This window comes from Labrus bergylta, chromosome 1 (assembly GCF_963930695.1).
Source record: "Labrus bergylta chromosome 1, fLabBer1.1, whole genome shotgun sequence".
Lineage (NCBI taxonomy): Eukaryota > Metazoa > Chordata > Actinopteri > Labriformes > Labridae > Labrus > Labrus bergylta.
Genome location: NC_089195.1, coordinates 4,554,871 through 4,573,558, shown reverse-complemented (window position 1 = coordinate 4,573,558; position 18,688 = coordinate 4,554,871). Strand labels below are relative to the sequence as shown.

Genomic DNA, 18,688 nt, shown 5'->3' with positions numbered 1-18,688 from the left:
TGTCCTAATGTGACCTCATGCTTGTAATGCCAGAATGTTCTTTCCTTTCAAAGACAAAACCCCCCAAACATAAAAGTTTTTCTACTTGGCATCAGATCAAAAGAAGCATGTCGAGCACACGAATGCTTTTGATTGTGCAATTAAAAAAGAAGAAAGTTGGAATGAAAGTAGGAAAAGTACAGATAATGCTTGGCAAACCGACAAGTCAATCAGGATGTTAAGTGGTGCTGCTTTTTGTTGCAGAAAAGCACGGAGAACATTGTGACAGGAAGGTGATTATTCTGAAATTAAAATGGGCTTCATCTGAAATGTGTTTTGCGTGTGCGTGCTGGAAACTAGGAAATGTGACCATAGCGTGAAAAGGAAAAATATTAGTATTATAATGTGAAAAGATCGGCATAGTATTTACAGATGAACAATCTTACTGAAGGTAATATCCTGAGAGCTTTTTTCTTTTCACTCAATGAGGAGAGCATTTTGGCCACATTTTATTTTTATTTTTTTGAGTTGTGCTTTGTTTTGTTTTGTTTATTTGTTTTTGTTTTTTGCTGAGTAACAGATAGCATGGCTAAATATACTAGAAATTGCTGACTAATGGAGGAACCAGTTTCCCATACCCATAATGTGTGTAAGATTGAAACCTCAACACGCTACATGAGTTATAGTTTAGTACTTTGTTAGAATGCCAGGTCTTGTTTGAAACAGTCTGAAAGTCTTTCTTATCTTCAGAACGTACACAGTTTGTCAAAAACAAGGAGAAGGGCCCAAGTGCAGGTAACGGAACAAGTTCTATTTCAGTCTTCCTGACCGCCAGGGGCAGTTCTTAACACTGGTTAATATCTGTCTCATGCACGCAGAGGTTTAGTATTTAATATCAACACAGTCACATGTGACCTGGAATGACGCGTGACGTAGCTTAAATAGCTCGCGTCATCACGTGAGACTTCCCTACAGAATCTCCTCGCCAAGATTCCGAGTGACAAAGAACTCTGGCGGTCATTCAGAATTCATAGAACCGTAGTTATATACGTAACTTTCGATTTATCTTAACACACAAGAGAAACAAGGAGCCAAGAGGAAACATAGCACAGCATACAGGTAGAGGAATACTTATGAACTGACAATAAGAGGGAAGGAACTCTGAGACACGGGGTGCGTTCCAATTGTGTTTGCTTAGGAAGGTTCCTAACTGAGTGAAATGACCCGGAAGCATGATAAGAGCCGTTCGAATTCTCTAAAAGCTAAGGAAAGGTGGGTCAATGCTTCCTTTATAACCTCCTTTAGCATAGGATACACTGGACCATCCTTTATGAAAGGAGATGAGATATGCCGCCCCACAATTCCTTTCGGCCGCACCATTTAAAGTGAGTCGCTCATCCGACCGTTCACGAACATCGTTCGATGATCGTAAAGTGACACAGATCATGTAAGGGATGAAGTATGACACACAACAGGAATCACACAAGACATACAGAGAACTCAAGAACATAACAGTAACAATACAGGGCATAGAGAAAGACAATACAAAGCACGAGCATATAAATGAGAAAATAAAACAGGAAATCAAAAACTAAACAAGAAACAAACAAACTAAACAAAGGCAAATCATGTCAAAACATCTCCTTCAAAAAAAAGGGACATGAAAAGGTATAAATAAGAAATGTCATAAAAAACATGAATTATATAGACTTTAAGTTGTAAAAAAGTTTAATTATCCTTTAAAGTTGTTGCCTTCAGGTAATATTTGTTATACATTTGGGTGGTTCAGGTTGCTATTGTTCCACTTGTTCTCGTTTCATGAACTCTGCAGAGCTGCTGAGTAAACACTGTAAGCTGTTTATTCCCATATCACAGAGTGTTACCCATAAAACACATCTGTCGCTGTGCGTAAAACCGTGACATGTTCCCTTTCTTTATGGGGGTAAGTCAATACATTTTTTGTTCTCAGACAAGAGCTACATGCTGTATAACTATAAGCACGCCATCGTTGATTTCTGGTGTCATAGAGGTTAGAAAAAAAACTAAAGCAGCTCTACATCACACTTTGAATGTTCCTGGTGTGAATCTGTCTGATTAATAACAACTCTTATGCCACTGATGGTGAAAAGCACTCTTATGATTTCTGAATGCATTCCAATCAAATCTGAAGAGTAGCATGTGACTCCAATTTCCCCTCGTCACCTCTTTCACCTGAAAGCAGCCTTTCAAACTCGCACAGAAACATGCTTTCAAAGCATTTTATATACACACACACATACACACACACACACACAAAGAGGGATCCCCCTCCGGCCTGCTGCTCTGCGGAGTTGCGCTACTGTTTCTGATGGGATAATCTCCACGTTGTGCTGTGGCCCATGTGAGGAAGGGATTACATATTTATTTGGAGAGTTGTCATCCCGCCTTTACCATCTGTCACCCCGCAGGCATGGGACGTTTACAAGAGCTTTATAGCAGAGTGATAATATGAGAGTGGGTGTGTGAGAGACTGGATGTGAGGAAGTGAGGAGGAGGAAGAGAATGATGAGGTAAGAAGTGTAAGCATGAGAAAGAATGACACTATCCCAGATCCAGGCTGTCAATCCTTTGACTATAACCCCCCCCCCCCGCCCTTTTAGAAGGACTAAAAGTTTACCTTGACACCTGGTGTGGGGAATAATCAGTAAAGTTGGGGGCTCTCCACTGCAGTTAGGGGCATCAACTGAGTGGTCTGAGAGTCGTTTTTATCATCTTACACCAAAAAGTTTCCTCGTCAAGTTTTCAAGTCAGCTTTACAGTGTGTAATATATATACTATAATAAATGGTTACATTGTTTGTCTGTTTGTAGTCGCGGAGAAATTTGAGTGAGTGTCCTTGTGGGCATGTCTTACAAATTTGCTCCATGCTTTGCTCTAATACATCGGCAGAACCTGACGTCAGGTTGACTACTTCAACCCATTTGTGGACTATTTCTCCCGGATATGTAACTTCTCCAGTCATTTATTTCTCCAACCCCTCCATCAGCCCTGCATCATACACTGATATTTTTGTTTTGAATCATGCCACATGCTTAGTCACTCAATTTTTAAGGTATAACTAAGGAAATAGTGTAATGTTGTTATCGCTGCTGTTTTGCAGCTTAGGGACACTCACACAGTTAAACAAGGACTCTATTCAGAACTTCCCTTGCACAATTCTAGTGTTCACGTATCTCTACTTTTCTGGTTGTTTAATCCATTTTCACATTGTCAGCTGCTCAAACTCCATATTCTCTTGATTTTTTAAATTGTATTAACACTGCCAACAGAGCCTGTAGATTCTTAAACACCTACACATCTCAAGAGAATAGGATCCAATGTTGGACCACATGTATCTGTCCTCAGGTCTGTGAGCCAATAATATAAAAGTACATTAAAATCCGGGAAAGAAACACATACAGTCAAGAGTCAATGGTCCTGTATAATTGGGCTGATATAAGTTAATCTTTAGTGTCTTCTAAATAAGGTATGAGTTGTTTTTTTTAATCTTCAAACAGTTTAACTTGATGTTCAGATGATGTTCTGTTTATTTATGAAGTAGCTGTACCATCATATTTTACAGAGCCCTGCAAGGCTCAGGTATGAAAAAGTGTGTCTTGATATGTCTTGTGACTATCTAATCTAATATTACAATGCTGCTTGAACAGCACAAATACTCCATCACCTGTTTATGTGCTTCTATTTTATATTATGCAATAAAATAATGATGTTAATGTCAGGTTATTTTCCTGAATAATTTGTGTATTCTGATCTGCCCACTCTACAAAAATTGTAATTTCCTACAAAAAAAAAGTCCAAAACTGAAATTGTGATCTGTTGTAGTTGGTGTTGAGTGGCCCTCTATTACATCATCTTCTCTTTTGGAAGGGACAGAATCATCATGTGCTAATTGTTGAAACAGTTACATGCCACTCTGCAGTGTTTTTAATACACTGCTGAATTTTAACTGTTATTTATTTAAAAGATTGTCTCTCCATCTGCTGCTCCTAATGTATTATATTTTTATTTATGTATCCCTTCAGGGTTTGTCAGACAGAAACACAAAGTCTTCTTTATTTGCTACACTGGTGATGATGTAACACAACAGCATTGAGTGCTTTTCATTATGCTTCCTCATGTCCTCTCTCCTCCTGTGGTCCAAACATTAGTGTTTCTTCACCATCATGGAGGATCTCCTGTTTCCCTTAAATCAATTTCAATGAGACAAGGTGTGATGAAACAGTTTGACTTTGCTGAAGTCCAAAGCAAAGGAACTATAGGATTTCTTATTTGGCAGTTTCAGCTACTTTTTCTGTGTGCCTCTCACTCACCTCTCTCTCTAACATGAACTAAGAGCTCATTTCAGGCAGGCCTCAGGCAGCCATTGTGTTTATTTTTGAGTATTTCCTTGCTCTCCCTGAGATTCAAGTTTCTAGTCAGCAGCTTGACAGTGGTGGTAAAGCTCCCCCCCCCCCCCCCCCCCCCCCCTCTTTCTAAGAGTTTTATGGAAGGCAGCTTGTTTTGTTCTTATTTGTAATCAATCTGATATTAACCCTTTCCCGTCCTCCTGCTTGTGATTTCAGTGATTTTTCCTCTGGGATAACTTAAAGATACCCCTTCCCAATCTGCAATTGTGTCCCGCTGCCAATGCTCTTGACAATTATGCCTCAGTTGAAGTAATAAAAATGTTTATATAAGTAACTAAATTGTAAATTCTGCCAGGTGCACAGAACATACAGAGTATGGAAATGCTGTTTTCTCAGACCCCAGTGAAACAGAAAAACAAGCTGGAAATAATACACAATAGAGAAAAACAATTTAAAAAAAAGACAATTGTGCAATTTACCTGTGGTCAATCTGTTGTGTTACAAGAATGCGTACAACTGAAAAACCTTACTAAAAACCATTCAGCCAAGGCATAACCAAATGGTGTCTGTTGAAATAAGTGCTTTAGTTAATGTTAGAGTTATGGCGACCACAATAATAAATCTTTGGCGATGTTTGAGAACAATAGTTGTTAAAAGAAATCAACTGTCCAACTGTCAGTTGGAGTAAAGGAAGTGAGTTAAAGTCTGTTTTAGTATGACTTTTGTTTCCCGATGCCACTTTGAATGAATGTTGAACTCAAGCGTTGGTGTGTTCCATGTGTCCCAGTCTCAATTCTGGAAATGCTGAGTGGCCAAGTTCTCAAGTGGTCTCAAGTGGGACCCCTGCAGACTCCCAGAGGGATTGGCTTAGCTTTAGATTTACCAGCCTTCCCTGGTCCAATTACCAACAATTCATTACCATGGAGATGTGAGTTACAGTTTTCTTTATTGCCGACTAAACACTTCTTCCTAATTAGGTCAGTTATTATATCACACCACATGATACAGAAATATGTAGAATAGTCTGATAAAAGTGTTGTCGGTGTATTTTATCATCACATTATTAAAGCTGTCTGTCAGAAGTCTCATCCTTCAGTGTGTCTGTCCTCGAAGACATTTGGATTGGGGCCATCATTTCAACATAACATCAGCCAACTTCCATATTTCGGGAAAGGGTCATAATTTCTGACTCTACTAAAGCACCTTGTCACTTGAATGTAAACAAATGATTTGCTGAAAGGCATTTTCATCATGGACGTTATATCAGCTGTATAAAGTTTTTGTTTTGTCCTTAACCAAAAATGAAATATTTTTTATTTTTTGTTGTTGTTGGTTAGAGAGCTGAGCATAGAAATGAAATTTCAACTTAAATGTGACTCTTCAGAGTTCTCATGACTGTGGTTATACAAAACTTACAGTCAAAAGTATCCACTATGGTAAATGTACTTGAGCTTGTATAGCACTTTTCTAGTCTTTTGACTTCTCAAAGCTAATGCACACACATTCACACACTGATGGCAACTATGAAGTGTCTATCAGTATTAACTAATCCCATTCACACACCACCGACGAAGCAGCGGGAGCAACTTTGGGGTTAAGTGTCTTGCCCAAGGACACATTAGACATGTGGAGCTGAACCCCCAACCTTCTGTTTGAGAGAAAACTAACTCTACCACTGAGCCGCAGCAGCCCCACAACACACTATGACACTGTCTGCTGTGTCATTTTAACAGGCTTTCTTTTAAGTTTTAAAATACATTCTATCATTCAGTTATACACTTTTCTAAACCCCCTTTAAGTTTGTCACATAACTTTGGATAAAAAACAGATCACAAGTTTTTGTTTTATTTTGTATTTGATGGTTAAGAGAGATTCAAATCTCACAACCACTCCCCTTAACCTTTTGACAAAATCTCTCTATGTATTGTGTGTGCAAAGTAAACTATGGTAAATCACCCTGTTTAACTTCTGCAGAATGCATCAATTCAACAAATCTCTAGAAAATGTCAGAAAATGTTTCCATGGAGCATGCTGCAGCACATCACACCCAGCTAGCTCCTCATGACTTTCTGATTTTTGTACCCTGAAGCTACTGAATCTCAGCTGAATCCCGTGACTCCTCTTTTCTTCTCGTCTTCCATCCTTTTCTCAGGCTCAGAGCGAAGCATGAGACATCTTCATGTGTTGTTGTTTTTTCTGAGAGAACCTTATACTCTGAGGTCTGAGCTGGGGGAGAAAAAAAGACGCCCTAAAAACAATACCTCAGTCTGTTTTTTTCTGTTATGGTCCCGAATGAGAAAAGGAACAGATTAGCCCCGGGTGTAGTCTTTGGTGGCCTCTCCTGTGTCTAATTAAAAAGGCTATCCTTTTAGTGAGAACATATAAAGCAGTGATTGAGGTGATTTCTTTCTGAGCTGCGCCAGCTCTGTGGGACAATCACAACACTTTCAAGAACTCCATTTTCTTTTGATCTTATTTTCAGCTCAGCTCCTGGAGGATCTAAAAGCAGGCTAAAAACCTGGAGAGAGAGAGAGAGAGCAGCATTGTAAATGTGATAAATAAGAGGAGAGATAAAGTGAGGGGCACATAAACGGATAAAAAGAAAGCTCTAGTAATCTATCTCTGCATCTGGAAGTGTCCTTTTGCCAAATGAGACATGAGCATGTGGGTGTTGAGACGGCTACAGTGCGCTGATTCACCGAGGGCACGGTTTGGAAACCACTAAACCAGCAGGCCCCGCTGATTGATGGCGCCAAAAATCCATGCGAACGCATTCATATGTTTCCTCGAGCAGCAGCTGTCCCATATTAATCTAATGTAATGAACAATAAACACCCCATCATGATCGAATATAGTGGTTTAAAAGTCGCAGTGATGTGTTCTGAGAGGAATTACAACCACATGTACTCCTGCCGGTAAGAGAGAGGAGAGCTACAGGAAACAAGGGGTGTCCTAATGAAATACACGTTTGTGGCCTTCTAAACCCACTTAATTTTCCTCTGTGGCTCCATCTCAACGAAGACGGTTTCACCTACTTTCTTTATTGACCAGTAATGTTCTGTTCTCGGCCTGTATAAAGGGCGTGGATTTAGCTTCACAACCTGCATTCTTTCAAATGAACTGCAGGAGGGCATCTCCACTGGCTGCTGAAAAAAAGTATCATTCTATCTTTTTCCATTGTTATACAGTGATGAGTGTAAACAACAAGAGTCTGAGAGTCCCACATACTCAGAGAAACTGCCACCACCCCGGCAGCCAGTAAAAAAAACTTTGACCCCCTGTGCTTTGTATACAGAACAACAAGAGGAATAAAAAGGCAACATTCTTCTTAGAAATAACCATATGTCGTAAACTTTTTCTTATTGAATTTTTGGTCTTAATCGCTGTTGACTATGGCTGACAGCATTAACGTGTTATTTGTGACATAAATAAGGTCAGAATTCTGCGCTTTAAATATTTTTAATCCCATTGATTGTGTGCTTTTTTTGTACCTTTGAAAAAAAAAAGACAATTGTGCAATTTACCTGTGGTCAATCTGTTGTGTTACAAGAATGCGTACAACTGAAAAACCTTACTAAAGACCATTCGGCCAAGGCATAACCAAATGGTGTCTGTTGAAATAAGTGCTTTAGTTAAGGTTAGAGTTATGGCGACCACAATAATAAATCTTTGGCGATGTTTGAGAACAATGGTTGTTAAAAGAAATCAACTGTCCAACTGTCAGTTGGAGTAAAGGAAGTGAGTTAAAGTCTGTTTTAGTATGACTTTTGTTTCCCGATGCCACTTTGAATGAATGTTGAACTCAAGCGTTGGTGTGTTCCATGTGTCCCAGTCTCAGTTCTGGAAATGCTGAGTTGCCCAGTTCTCAAGTGGTCTCAAGTGGGACCCCTGCGGACTCCCAGAGGGACTGGCTTCGCTTTAGACTTACTTTAGACTTCTTTATAGCAACAGACTCTGTATAACAGAGGCTGTTGCAGGCAACCCCCTATCCTAATCCTAGTTGACAGTGGCCATGATGGCAAAGTCAGTGTTTTGAAAGGGTATAGTGCACAAATGCCATAATGGCTACATTCACTTCTTATATGTGGTCTATGGACATTGTTTCTCCTTTGTTATGCCTCGCCATTATGTAAAAGGCACTGAAGTGGAATGGTGGGACACAGTATTTTTGCCATTAGGGCCGCCAGTAAGGGTGTAACTGGCCAAACAAAGTCTGCGTTAATGAGGACGATGGCAAGACAGAACAACTGTGTTTGTGTCACTGACTCGTTTGAATGCTTATTTTGCTTTTGCAGTGCTCTGAAGCTGTCCTGATGCTGTCCAGCGTACAAGCAGCAGTAATGCATTACAAGCAGTGTAATGGCAGGGGTCTATATAGCAGTTCATTTTCACCTCAACAAAAATCACTTCACCACCTTCAGTGTTTAGACTCAAAGGGGGTATCCTATCCTGCTCTCTGCTTTTCTACCACTAGAAAATATATAAACGGGACTTAATATCCAAAAACCTTTCACATCATGCACTTCTTATCTTACACTTATCAAATTAAATTTCCGTATACATGTAAAAGTCTCTCCTGATTTAAAAGCAATTTTACAGAGAAAGTGTAGAAGTGTATATACACACCGGACAAGATATGCCTTATTAAATTACAAGCTTAATAGATAATTCAAATCCTTACATAATGTGATACCCCGGTGAAGCCCGTCACTCCTCACCTGCACATTACACTGCAGCGCTTCAGCCATGGAGACGGTATTTGGCAGATCCTGAGAAGCACACACAATAAGGGGTTTCTTTGCAAAAAAATCTAACCCCCCTGAGCAGAGTGGTACTGAGAGATATTAAAGCAGAGTGACAGATCTAATTATCAGTTCCCCACCATCGTCTGCTCCAACTCTGATGAAAACTACGACATCAGACATCCTATGCCCTCAAACTAACTTTCACCTTTGCTAATAACTAAGAGTGTAGTTATCTGGAATACCTGCTAAGGGCATGACTCGGAATAGACGGAGAGGGATTTGCAATAAGGCCGGATTCATGAAAAGAGGAAACCATCATTATTCCAATGAGGTAACTGTGCAAATGCCCCTCTACTTGTTATCTTTCACCTCTCCCACCGCTTTCTCTCTGTTTCTCATTATCTTTCCTTCATATTACACAAAGATACAAAGTCACTTTTGTAGATTTGAGAGTGTGTCACATCTCCATTACAGTTTCTCTACCTTTCCTCATGCTGTTTTTTTTTGTGTTTTCTTGTCTCGTTTCTGGATTGTATGAGGTTCATCTGGCCCTCACTTTGCCAATGGCTTTGTGATGAGGCTTCAGAGGCCCCGGCTGAATAGGAGGTTTTGTTTCCACACACGTGCCGTGCAGCACGCTCACACAATACTGACTGCAGGAGACTCATTCCGCCGGCTTCCCCGCCACTCGACATCTGCTGCCAGATTCCCTTTCACTTCCATACAAATCACTTAGAATGAGGCAGCAGGCCCTGTTCTGCTGGCAGGATGTTATGTTGCCCCTGTGGACTGGTTGACTCTCGCACAGCTCACACCTTGCTGTGCTATTACTCCACTAAACTGCGATCGGTTGTGTCGTGTCACTGTATGCTCTCTATTCAGGGACTCTGAGTTCCATTGGGCTAACGGACCCTCTGTGTGTTTATGTGTATCCCTGTGTGTGATTACACATGCATCTCTGTTAGTCGTACGTAATTCCTTTCGAGCAAGCAGTTGTCGTGGAAACCCTCGTCAAGTCTGGTCTCCAGCTGCCGTCAAAGACTGGCGCATGCTGGGACATGTGGCTGTGATGGTTGGTTAATCATCAGCCATCATGTCAGATCTGCAGCCACATGATGTCTGACGTCTGCACTCAATTCAAGAAACCCCCCCCAAAAAAGACAAAATAATTTGTCAAAAAGACACAGCTTTGGTGATTAACTAAACAAGCTGTTTGTTGTTGTTGTTGTTTTGGTGGTACTTTCACTTTTGATTCACCCTCGTGTTTTCCCTTGTCATTACTGTATATGGTAACTGTGCTGTATACTGTATAAGGTTTAGCGATATGGTCTGAAAATAAAATCCCCATTTTCTTCACACCAAACTCAATTTACAGTTTTAATGAGTCTTTTACTTGTAAAAAAAATACAAATAACAAAGAAATGATTGAAAACCATTGCTTTTATTTTATCAATAAAATTAAACAAAAGCAAACTGAATATCCCACCTGGTGTTAAAGTACAAGCTGTAAACTTATCACAAAACCAAACCAGATCCAGATGACTGATAAGACTGTTGCCTATTTTGGGACCATTTCATTGATGCTGGCAGCCATGTTGTTGTTGTTGTTTTTACCAGGGTGGAAGATGTGAAATAAGAGAGCCCAAGGGGGGTGGTGTTGTAGTGAAAATCCAGAATTTCAAAAATTGTCACCACAAATACGATTAATCAATTAAATCGATTTTTCGCTCAGCCCTAATATGTGCTGTAGATAAAGGCTGTGGATAGATAACATGTTTTAATCATAACATTATATATTTTTTCACTTTTAGTGATGAGAGGAATTTTGGGAGCATTGAGTGTACATAAGCAGTGGAAGTAGCCACTGAAAAGACATTCATGTTTGTGGAGTCCTGTTATGAAGACTTGAGCTTGACGTTTTGGATGGACGACATTTTGTTTTTTGGAGTCAGAAGAGACCATATTCGGACAAAGGGGAGGGCAATATGCTTTGCTACTCCTCAGTCCTGGTGAACTGGATGCTTTAATGCCGATATGTCAAACGCTAGTATCATCACCCTATAGTGCATCTTGTTTTAAAGTTTTTTGGTACTCTAACTTGGACCATAACAACCTACAACATCGTGTAGTATTGAAGAAGATTTGAAACTAGTGATAGAAACCATAACTGCATGAAGGAATGTTAACCAATATTATAAATAATGTGATTTTTTTTTTTTTTAAATGTGTCGCCCCCTGCTGGCTATAAGAATGAGAAAGAATGAGAAAAATACATATTGAAAAGGAGGATAATGTTTTATATATTTGAGAGTTGTGTCCTCATACACTACCACAGCAACATTAAATAATGTGTTCATTAATATTAACATGAGTTTTGAAACAAAAACAAGTAACGCTAAAGTTATTTAATCAAGTTACTTGTTTCTTTTACTGTATAACGCAATAACTCAGTTAGTAACTCAGTTACTTTTTGAAAGTAGTATAAAAATTAACTGTAACTAGTTACTAATTTTCAGTGACCTGCCCATCTCTGGTCATGATCAACAGCTCTCCTGACAAATGCAATTCTGTGGTTCTGCTAGCCTGCTCCCTTTTGTGCATGTCTTGATCAAAATTACATCACCTGCACAATTTGTCTGCCCCTCTTTCAGGGGTATTTTGGCTGCACATTTGTACAACTGAAAAAGATTGAGATGTGCTGTCCATATTAATATAAAATCAATTGTACGGACAGAAACATTTCTTATTGGGAAAATGTAAACATAATGTACCGTGCCTTTGTTTAAATGATTCTTAACTTAACTCTTAAAGTGTTGTAGTATTAGGTTCAGCAAGAGCTCAAAATATAATGAGTATGCAGGACGACATATGCTGATGATGTGCTATAAGCCAGAGAAGTCCACTTAATGTGTGAAAACATGGATAGGTTAAAGGCATACATCAAATATATAAACTGTCAGGAAGGCAGAAAATCAGTTGAAGTTGTAAGCACATCCCTTATATGAGCTGAATTGCAGAATACCATGAGCCAAACCACATTGTTGCGTGAGTACGTTATGTAATCCAATTTTGTGTACAGACTTCAGAAATGCACAGTAATAATAATGCAGAAAAGACCGCAGGCGAAAACAGGCTTTCTTAAGTAAAGGTTAAGGCGGACAGAGTGGAAGATACATTATTAAAACAGGAAGTAAGAGCTAGAGTACAAAGGAAGGATGTTCAATGTGTTCCTGTACAGCACCAACGTCAAAGCCAGGCGAGGAAGTGCACCTTACTTCAGCCCTTTTCCTCAAGCGTGCATCTGCAAGGTTACACGACACAGCTCCGATGTTTCTTCCTGAGAGTCGTCTGGCCAGCGTCCAGTTGCAGCTCTTCTTATGGTCACGTCCTTGCGTGTCAAGAGCTGTTATACCTTGGAGGACTTTTAAAGCCTTTAAAATTTCAGATTAAAATAGTAAAAGTGCATCTTTGATCTCAATGGTTAGAGTCTCATCAGGCATCCACATAAATCTGAGTGAAAAATAATTTTACTATTTTAATCTCATTTTGCTGTTAAGAGCTTTTTTAGTTGTATTACATTTTTAACCTCCTGTGTTTCCTCATTAAAAATTAATGACGGTGTTTCCTCAGTCCGTAAGTACCTTTTTTATCTAGTTATTTTTACCTTAGTTTTTGGATTGTGGCGTAGGGGTGGGGGAGGGAGTCATGTTGTTGCTGTTTAATTTATGTTGATGTTGTATGTCGTAAAAGCACTTTGTGATACATTGTGTACGAATAAAGTTTGATTGATTGATTGATATTATTACAAAGCTACCACCCCCCCAACAACAAATACTCACCACCGATACGTTTACACAGTACACACCTGCAGTAAAATACAATAAAAACACCACCAGTTGTCAACATTTAGCTGTAACTAGCTTACCAATAATGCTGTTTAATGCTATTTGTAAACAACTGAATAGCTGCCACATGACTTCTATTGGACAATGGGAGTAATTATGTGCACAACCAGAATCAGAGCCAGAATCAGAAAAATTCCAATTGTGATGCTAAGTTAGTATTTTGCTGTGGATTGGGGTTTTCAGAGACTCTGGAGTTCAAGTTAGTCAGGCTCAAAACGAGATCTTTTGTCCTTAAATGCTGTCCTTTAACTCATCATTTCTGCTGTAGTAAAAACAATTGACATGGAATAGCTTGTTTTTTTTTCATATATCTTTATCACAGGGGGTAGCTTTGGCTCTGTTGGTAGAGTTGGTTGTCTGCTAACCGGATGGTTGGGGGTTCAAAACCCAGATCCAGCAGCTACATGTACGATGTGTCCTCGAGCTAGACACTTAACCTAAAGTTCCTCCTGCTGCTTCGTCTGTGGCGTATGAATGTGTCCAAATGGGATTCTGATGGTCACCACTGCCATCAGTTTGTCAATGGGTGTGAATGGGTAGGTGCACCAGACAAGCTCAAGTCCTCTAACCATCTCACAGGTCTTACTTTTTAAACACTGATGAATGCAACAATAAGGCCAAAATTTTGTATAAACATGAAAGAGCATTGATTTCTTAAAAAAACCCTGAATAATATTTTAAACACATCTGTACAGGAGATAAATGAAACCATTGTGTGTTAATGTAGCCTCCAAATGTGCTATGAACAACAGTCTTCCCTTCAAATGTGCGCACCATGTGTGTGTGTGTGTGTCTACATTGTTCCATTAACCAAACCAAACCTTGTCATTGAGGAACTGATTTTCGTTTTAATCATCATTCCAGCCAGCTAGAGTATTTGTTATGGTTACATGGTCGTAATCATTAATAGCGGTGGGAAATCGGGACATGTAAATATCATTAGCTGCAGGATTTAGCCTGTGTTGCTACAAACACTAACATGATTGTAAAGCATTACGCTGTTCGTTGTGTAACAGTCATTCAGCCTCACAAAAGAACATCTGTGTAACTTCATTAAAACCTTAAATGACTTCTAACAGCCAAACCACCAGAAACATATCCCTATAGTCCTGATAATCATATTGTTGAAACACATTTCTTTCGCAGAGGATACGTATTGTATCATCTAGAAACATTGATTGATCATTTTAATTAACTATACTTGATACAGCATATTTAATTTGTAAACAATCTACAAAGCCATACTGTACCTGTAACACATCAGAAGATAATGCATCAGTAATAATATTCCAATAACCTGATAACACTGAACTGTGCCATATTCCAAAACAAACTTAAATATTGAAACTAATAGAAGCCTGTCTTTTGAAGCCTATAATATGTTCTTTTTTTTTACCTAAAGCACGACTTCTAATAGAGATGTTTTGTGTTCAAACCAACTCAATTTGTAGTCTAATTTAGGGTTTAGATATGCTGCTTAGAAATGCTTTTTTTTTTTTTTTTTTTACCATGAAATGTAATTTAATACATGCTGTTTTACATTGTTTTCCACTAAGTACAAATCAGATCTTAATACCACTGCAATGATGTAATCCTGACGTCCAATTCTTATCCATTAATTCCGATATTCAATTTAGCTCAGCCTGTTCTTCTCAATGCCACTATCTAAAAAGCCTGCAGCTTCAGGCCCAAAGTAAACACAGTCGTGTCTGGGATGAGGAGCAGTGAGGTCACCACGGATACGCGATGACAGCTCCAGTCAGAGGCCTGACTCTTTCGAGGGGTCACCCAGTCTGTCTGCCAGGGGCCTGAGGCACATAAGGAAGTATGTAGGGTGAAGGCGTGAGTGCTGAAAGCAAAGAATTTGACCACTTGCTCTCTGCAGGTCTGGATCCATAGTTAGCCTCAGACTACTTTATTTTTTTAAATACAAAGTCCAAGTTGAATGAATGCATACATTTTACCATCAATTCTATAAGCTACTGTATATGGTGTATAATTAATTAAACCTTTTTTTTCATCGCTTTTATTAACCTGAACCTTCATATAGTTTTGATACCTTATTTTCAGAAAACAGGCACATATTCAAAATACTTCCTGCTTGCTCACTGCCTGTCGTGGCAGCAGCTCAGTGTGGCAGTGACAGCGTTAAAAGACGCTCAGCCCCAGTCTCCACCTTTTATGTAAATGACAGTGTGTGTGTGTAAGTGGGACCTGAGGCGGAGAGAGAGCGCTCAGTGAATGAAGGGGGGGGAGTTGCCGTCACGGATGTGTCTCTGCGCTCACAAGCAGGAGGTGTGGGGTCTCAGTGTTTTTTGCATGTATTTGGAGCAAAGAAGCAATAAGCTGTCTTTCAAAATGCGAACGTGCAATCATGTCCCGAGCGCTGTTCTTTGCAAGCAGAGCATCTGAATAATCCACACTGGCGATAAACGGACTCCAAAGGAATAAAGCAATGGGTGGCCAGATAACGCGAAATGCCTTTTACGGTAAGAAATAAGACATATTTAGCTTTTACGTTTTGGATGTAAATGTAATATTAATGCTTCATTGTCTCAGCGTTTAACTCCTTTTTTTTTAAATAGCGGTTTTGTGATCATTTCGTTGCTATGTTTACAGTAAGCTACTGGCTGTGTTATCAGGTACCATATTGCCACTACAGCCTATTCTTCGGTCACAGTTACGTCACTCCGCTCAATTAGAATAGGAGTCTGGAGACGCGCAGCCTTTTAATTAACGCGGTGCATCAAACCGGATGTCACCACTTCTTCCCGTCATAGTAAAGACTTTTTTATTTTTATTTTAGATAAAGCTGATGAACATGTATATTTAGTATTTGAATAGGGGGTGAGCAAATTGTGAGTGAATGATGCAGAGTTGTGGGGTTTCCCTCTGCTCTGCTCTGTTCTGCTCAGTGAAGTGCAACACCGTATTCCCCCCCCCCCCCATTAATGAAGGGACAGTGAGTGCAGCTGTGCTTCAAAAAACATCGATATATCGACTTCCTATCGCATTATTCTGGATACTGGCAGTAAGGGCGAGAAATCCATCACACATGATGGCTCTTGGCTAAAAACAAAAACAGCTGACTCTATTTCCCCAAAAAGTAGCCCATGGTTTGACGAGGTCTTTTAAAAAGTAGGTTAGTGTTATTTTTTTCACAGATAAAACAAAAGGGCATAGTGGGGTGGTTCATTGGATACAGCAGGATGTTTGTTGTTTGCAGATTTACCAGTTTAGTCAGTTTATCAAGAGTGAAAGCCAACAGTGTAGCGTCTGTGTGGTTTATAGGGAAAATGTAGGCCAGCTAATGGCCCATAAGTGTCCTATTTAAAGCTTTCTGGTTACAATCAAAACAAATATGGTATGATTTATTACATTTTTTAAATAAAATAAAATAAAAACTTGACTATATTGCAACATCACAGGAATATAAAAACAGTACGCATGCTTTACTGTACAGTGGAGCTGATCTTATGAACAGCTCATCCCATTTGAATATTGTTATTTGCATGCTTTTCTGTTACATATAAGGGAGACTTTGGGAGTTAAGCCAAGTCTCTGTTTGTACAGCCTCTCCTGCTTTAGACCACCTGACCATTCTAATTAAAGACCCAGGATTAATCCAATTAGTTAAAGAGGGACAGACTAAGACAGCAGGACGAGGCGGCTACACCGCCTTCTCATAAGGATCAAGGTCACAAACCTCTCAAACAATTGCTCTCTGTTGGCTATGTGTGCGTTCAAAAAGCACTATTCCCTGGCCGCTCACAAAGTAAATATCTCCTTTAAACAGGTGACTTTTTAAAGTGCATATGAAATCCGTTCAGAAATAGTGTCGTAAGGGATGCTGTTGTTAACACATGACATCTAAGAACTGATATAGGTTTGACTTGAGGTCAACTAATAAATCATGTTGAAAGGTTAGGTACAGATTTTGGCATTATTCAAGTTAAGCCAGTATGTAGAGCACAGCCAATATGGGATTACAGGCCAATACGAACGTAAAAAAGCAAGAGTATTGTTAAACTTGGAGCATGCTCTGCTGGATAAACCACATGATCATTTAGTAAACCCAACAAACAGTTGTTTCTGCCTTAAATGCTCAGAAATAGAAAGATGTTTACATTGATGTGGAACATGTAAATATAGGTAGGGATCTGCACCAGATGTCCATGACAAAGCTGATGTGCTTGATGGCTCATTTATGTTTTTACTGAGACACTTAAACTGAACATTCTCATTAATCTCTCAAGTAATGTCACTCCTCCTGCTATGACAAGCAGAAAAAATCTGCTCTGGAAATAGACTGTTAATTTTTTAGAAACTTAGCTAAGCCTGTGAATGTCCTCCTTCATAATATAAACTAGTCATTTTTTTCTATAGGATTCAGTCTAATGTGTATAATGATTTTGCCATCAGGCGTATATTTCTACATCATCTTCTCTGTGTATTCTGTCATTTTGCTCACATACAGTATTTACAATGCAACCATTTTGCCAAGAGAATACTCAGGGATCCATAAAGCATTCCAAAATTGGCCAATTTGAAGTTAGTTGGTGAAATACACAGTCAGCTGGTTTTCATTGCAATACATGTTGCAATAATAACCAGCTCTCTGTACATGATCCTTCTTATTACATTGCATAGAACAAAAGAAATGGGTAATTTTGCACATTACGCTGATCAGGGCTTTGTATTTGAAAGATTCTGGTGGTTCTGGTGACTCTTGGTTTTTGTACTTAAACAAATTGTATTAATTCACACAAACATATAAATCAAGTTCATAATTTTGTAGAATTATCTGACAGACTATTAATCATTACAACTCATTCATAAGAGGTTCTTACTACTTTTTACAGACCAGTTAAAGTAAATGAAGCTTCATAAAAAACACTGTAGCCTATATCTATATTTAGAGATATTATGTGAACAAGTGAATGGAACTAAATTTGAAATCAGCGTTGCTATGACGACATTGATAGAAAGCATTGGATCCTTCTTGTACCTGAAAACAAAGAGGAAAATTGAAAGAAAGCATGATTGAAAGGGACATTTTCAACCTTTGTTTGCTCTCTGGTCATGCAGCTTGTCGGGAAGTTATACCTGATCAAAATGTTTATCAGTTAAATTGCTACTGGCCTAATTTTGGACTCACTGAAAACATTTAGGTCTTTGGGTTTTTGTTCGACCTAAAGGTGTGACTTGGGGAAAAGATCATGCTTTCTAAAGATGGACCTCTGCAGGCTGTTGTTCTCAGGTGTGAAGCAGCAGAGCACATCCAAACAGTGTTTGCTGAGTTGGTTACATAATTGAGTCTGCTGAGTGTGTGGGAGCTCCACTTCTGTGCTCCCGATTGACTGAAAGTGGGCCAGTGTCTGAGCTGCACAGGCTCATTCGATGGAGTGTCTGGCTCTGCTAGATGTGAATAACATTCAGGATCCTAATGCAAAGCGGAGACAGAGCTGAAGAGATGCTACATAACAGCAATAGAGCTTCTTTAATTCATAGAATCAGACCTGGACAGGTTATTGAATGCATTCAATCCACATTGAAAATATCTTGATTTTCTTCTCCCTCTATCTTGTTTCTCTCCCTTATGGTTTGTATGAGAGCATGAGCTAGAATTAGAAAAACTTTAATCAGCTCCAGGCTGTTTCTATGGAGTGACAGA

At 39.2% G+C, this 18,688-nt stretch overlaps 1 protein-coding gene across 2 annotated transcripts in view; it reads left to right on the top strand.

Annotated features, from left to right (window-relative positions):
• neurl1aa (neuralized E3 ubiquitin protein ligase 1Aa) overlaps positions 1 to 18,688 on the top strand; it is a 74,611-nt gene that overhangs the window by 12,394 nt on the left and 43,529 nt on the right. Inside the window, exon 1 of one of the 2 annotated variants that reach the window (XM_020639102.3) lies at positions 15,239 to 15,503. The exons of the other annotated variant lie outside the window; for it this stretch is intronic. Within the exon in view, the coding sequence (XP_020494758.2) occupies positions 15,470 to 15,503 (34 nt within the window). The 5' untranslated portion in view covers positions 15,239 to 15,469. Of the gene's footprint in view, positions 1 to 15,238; positions 15,504 to 18,688 lie in introns of those variants that run through there. 2 annotated transcript variants of the gene reach the window in all.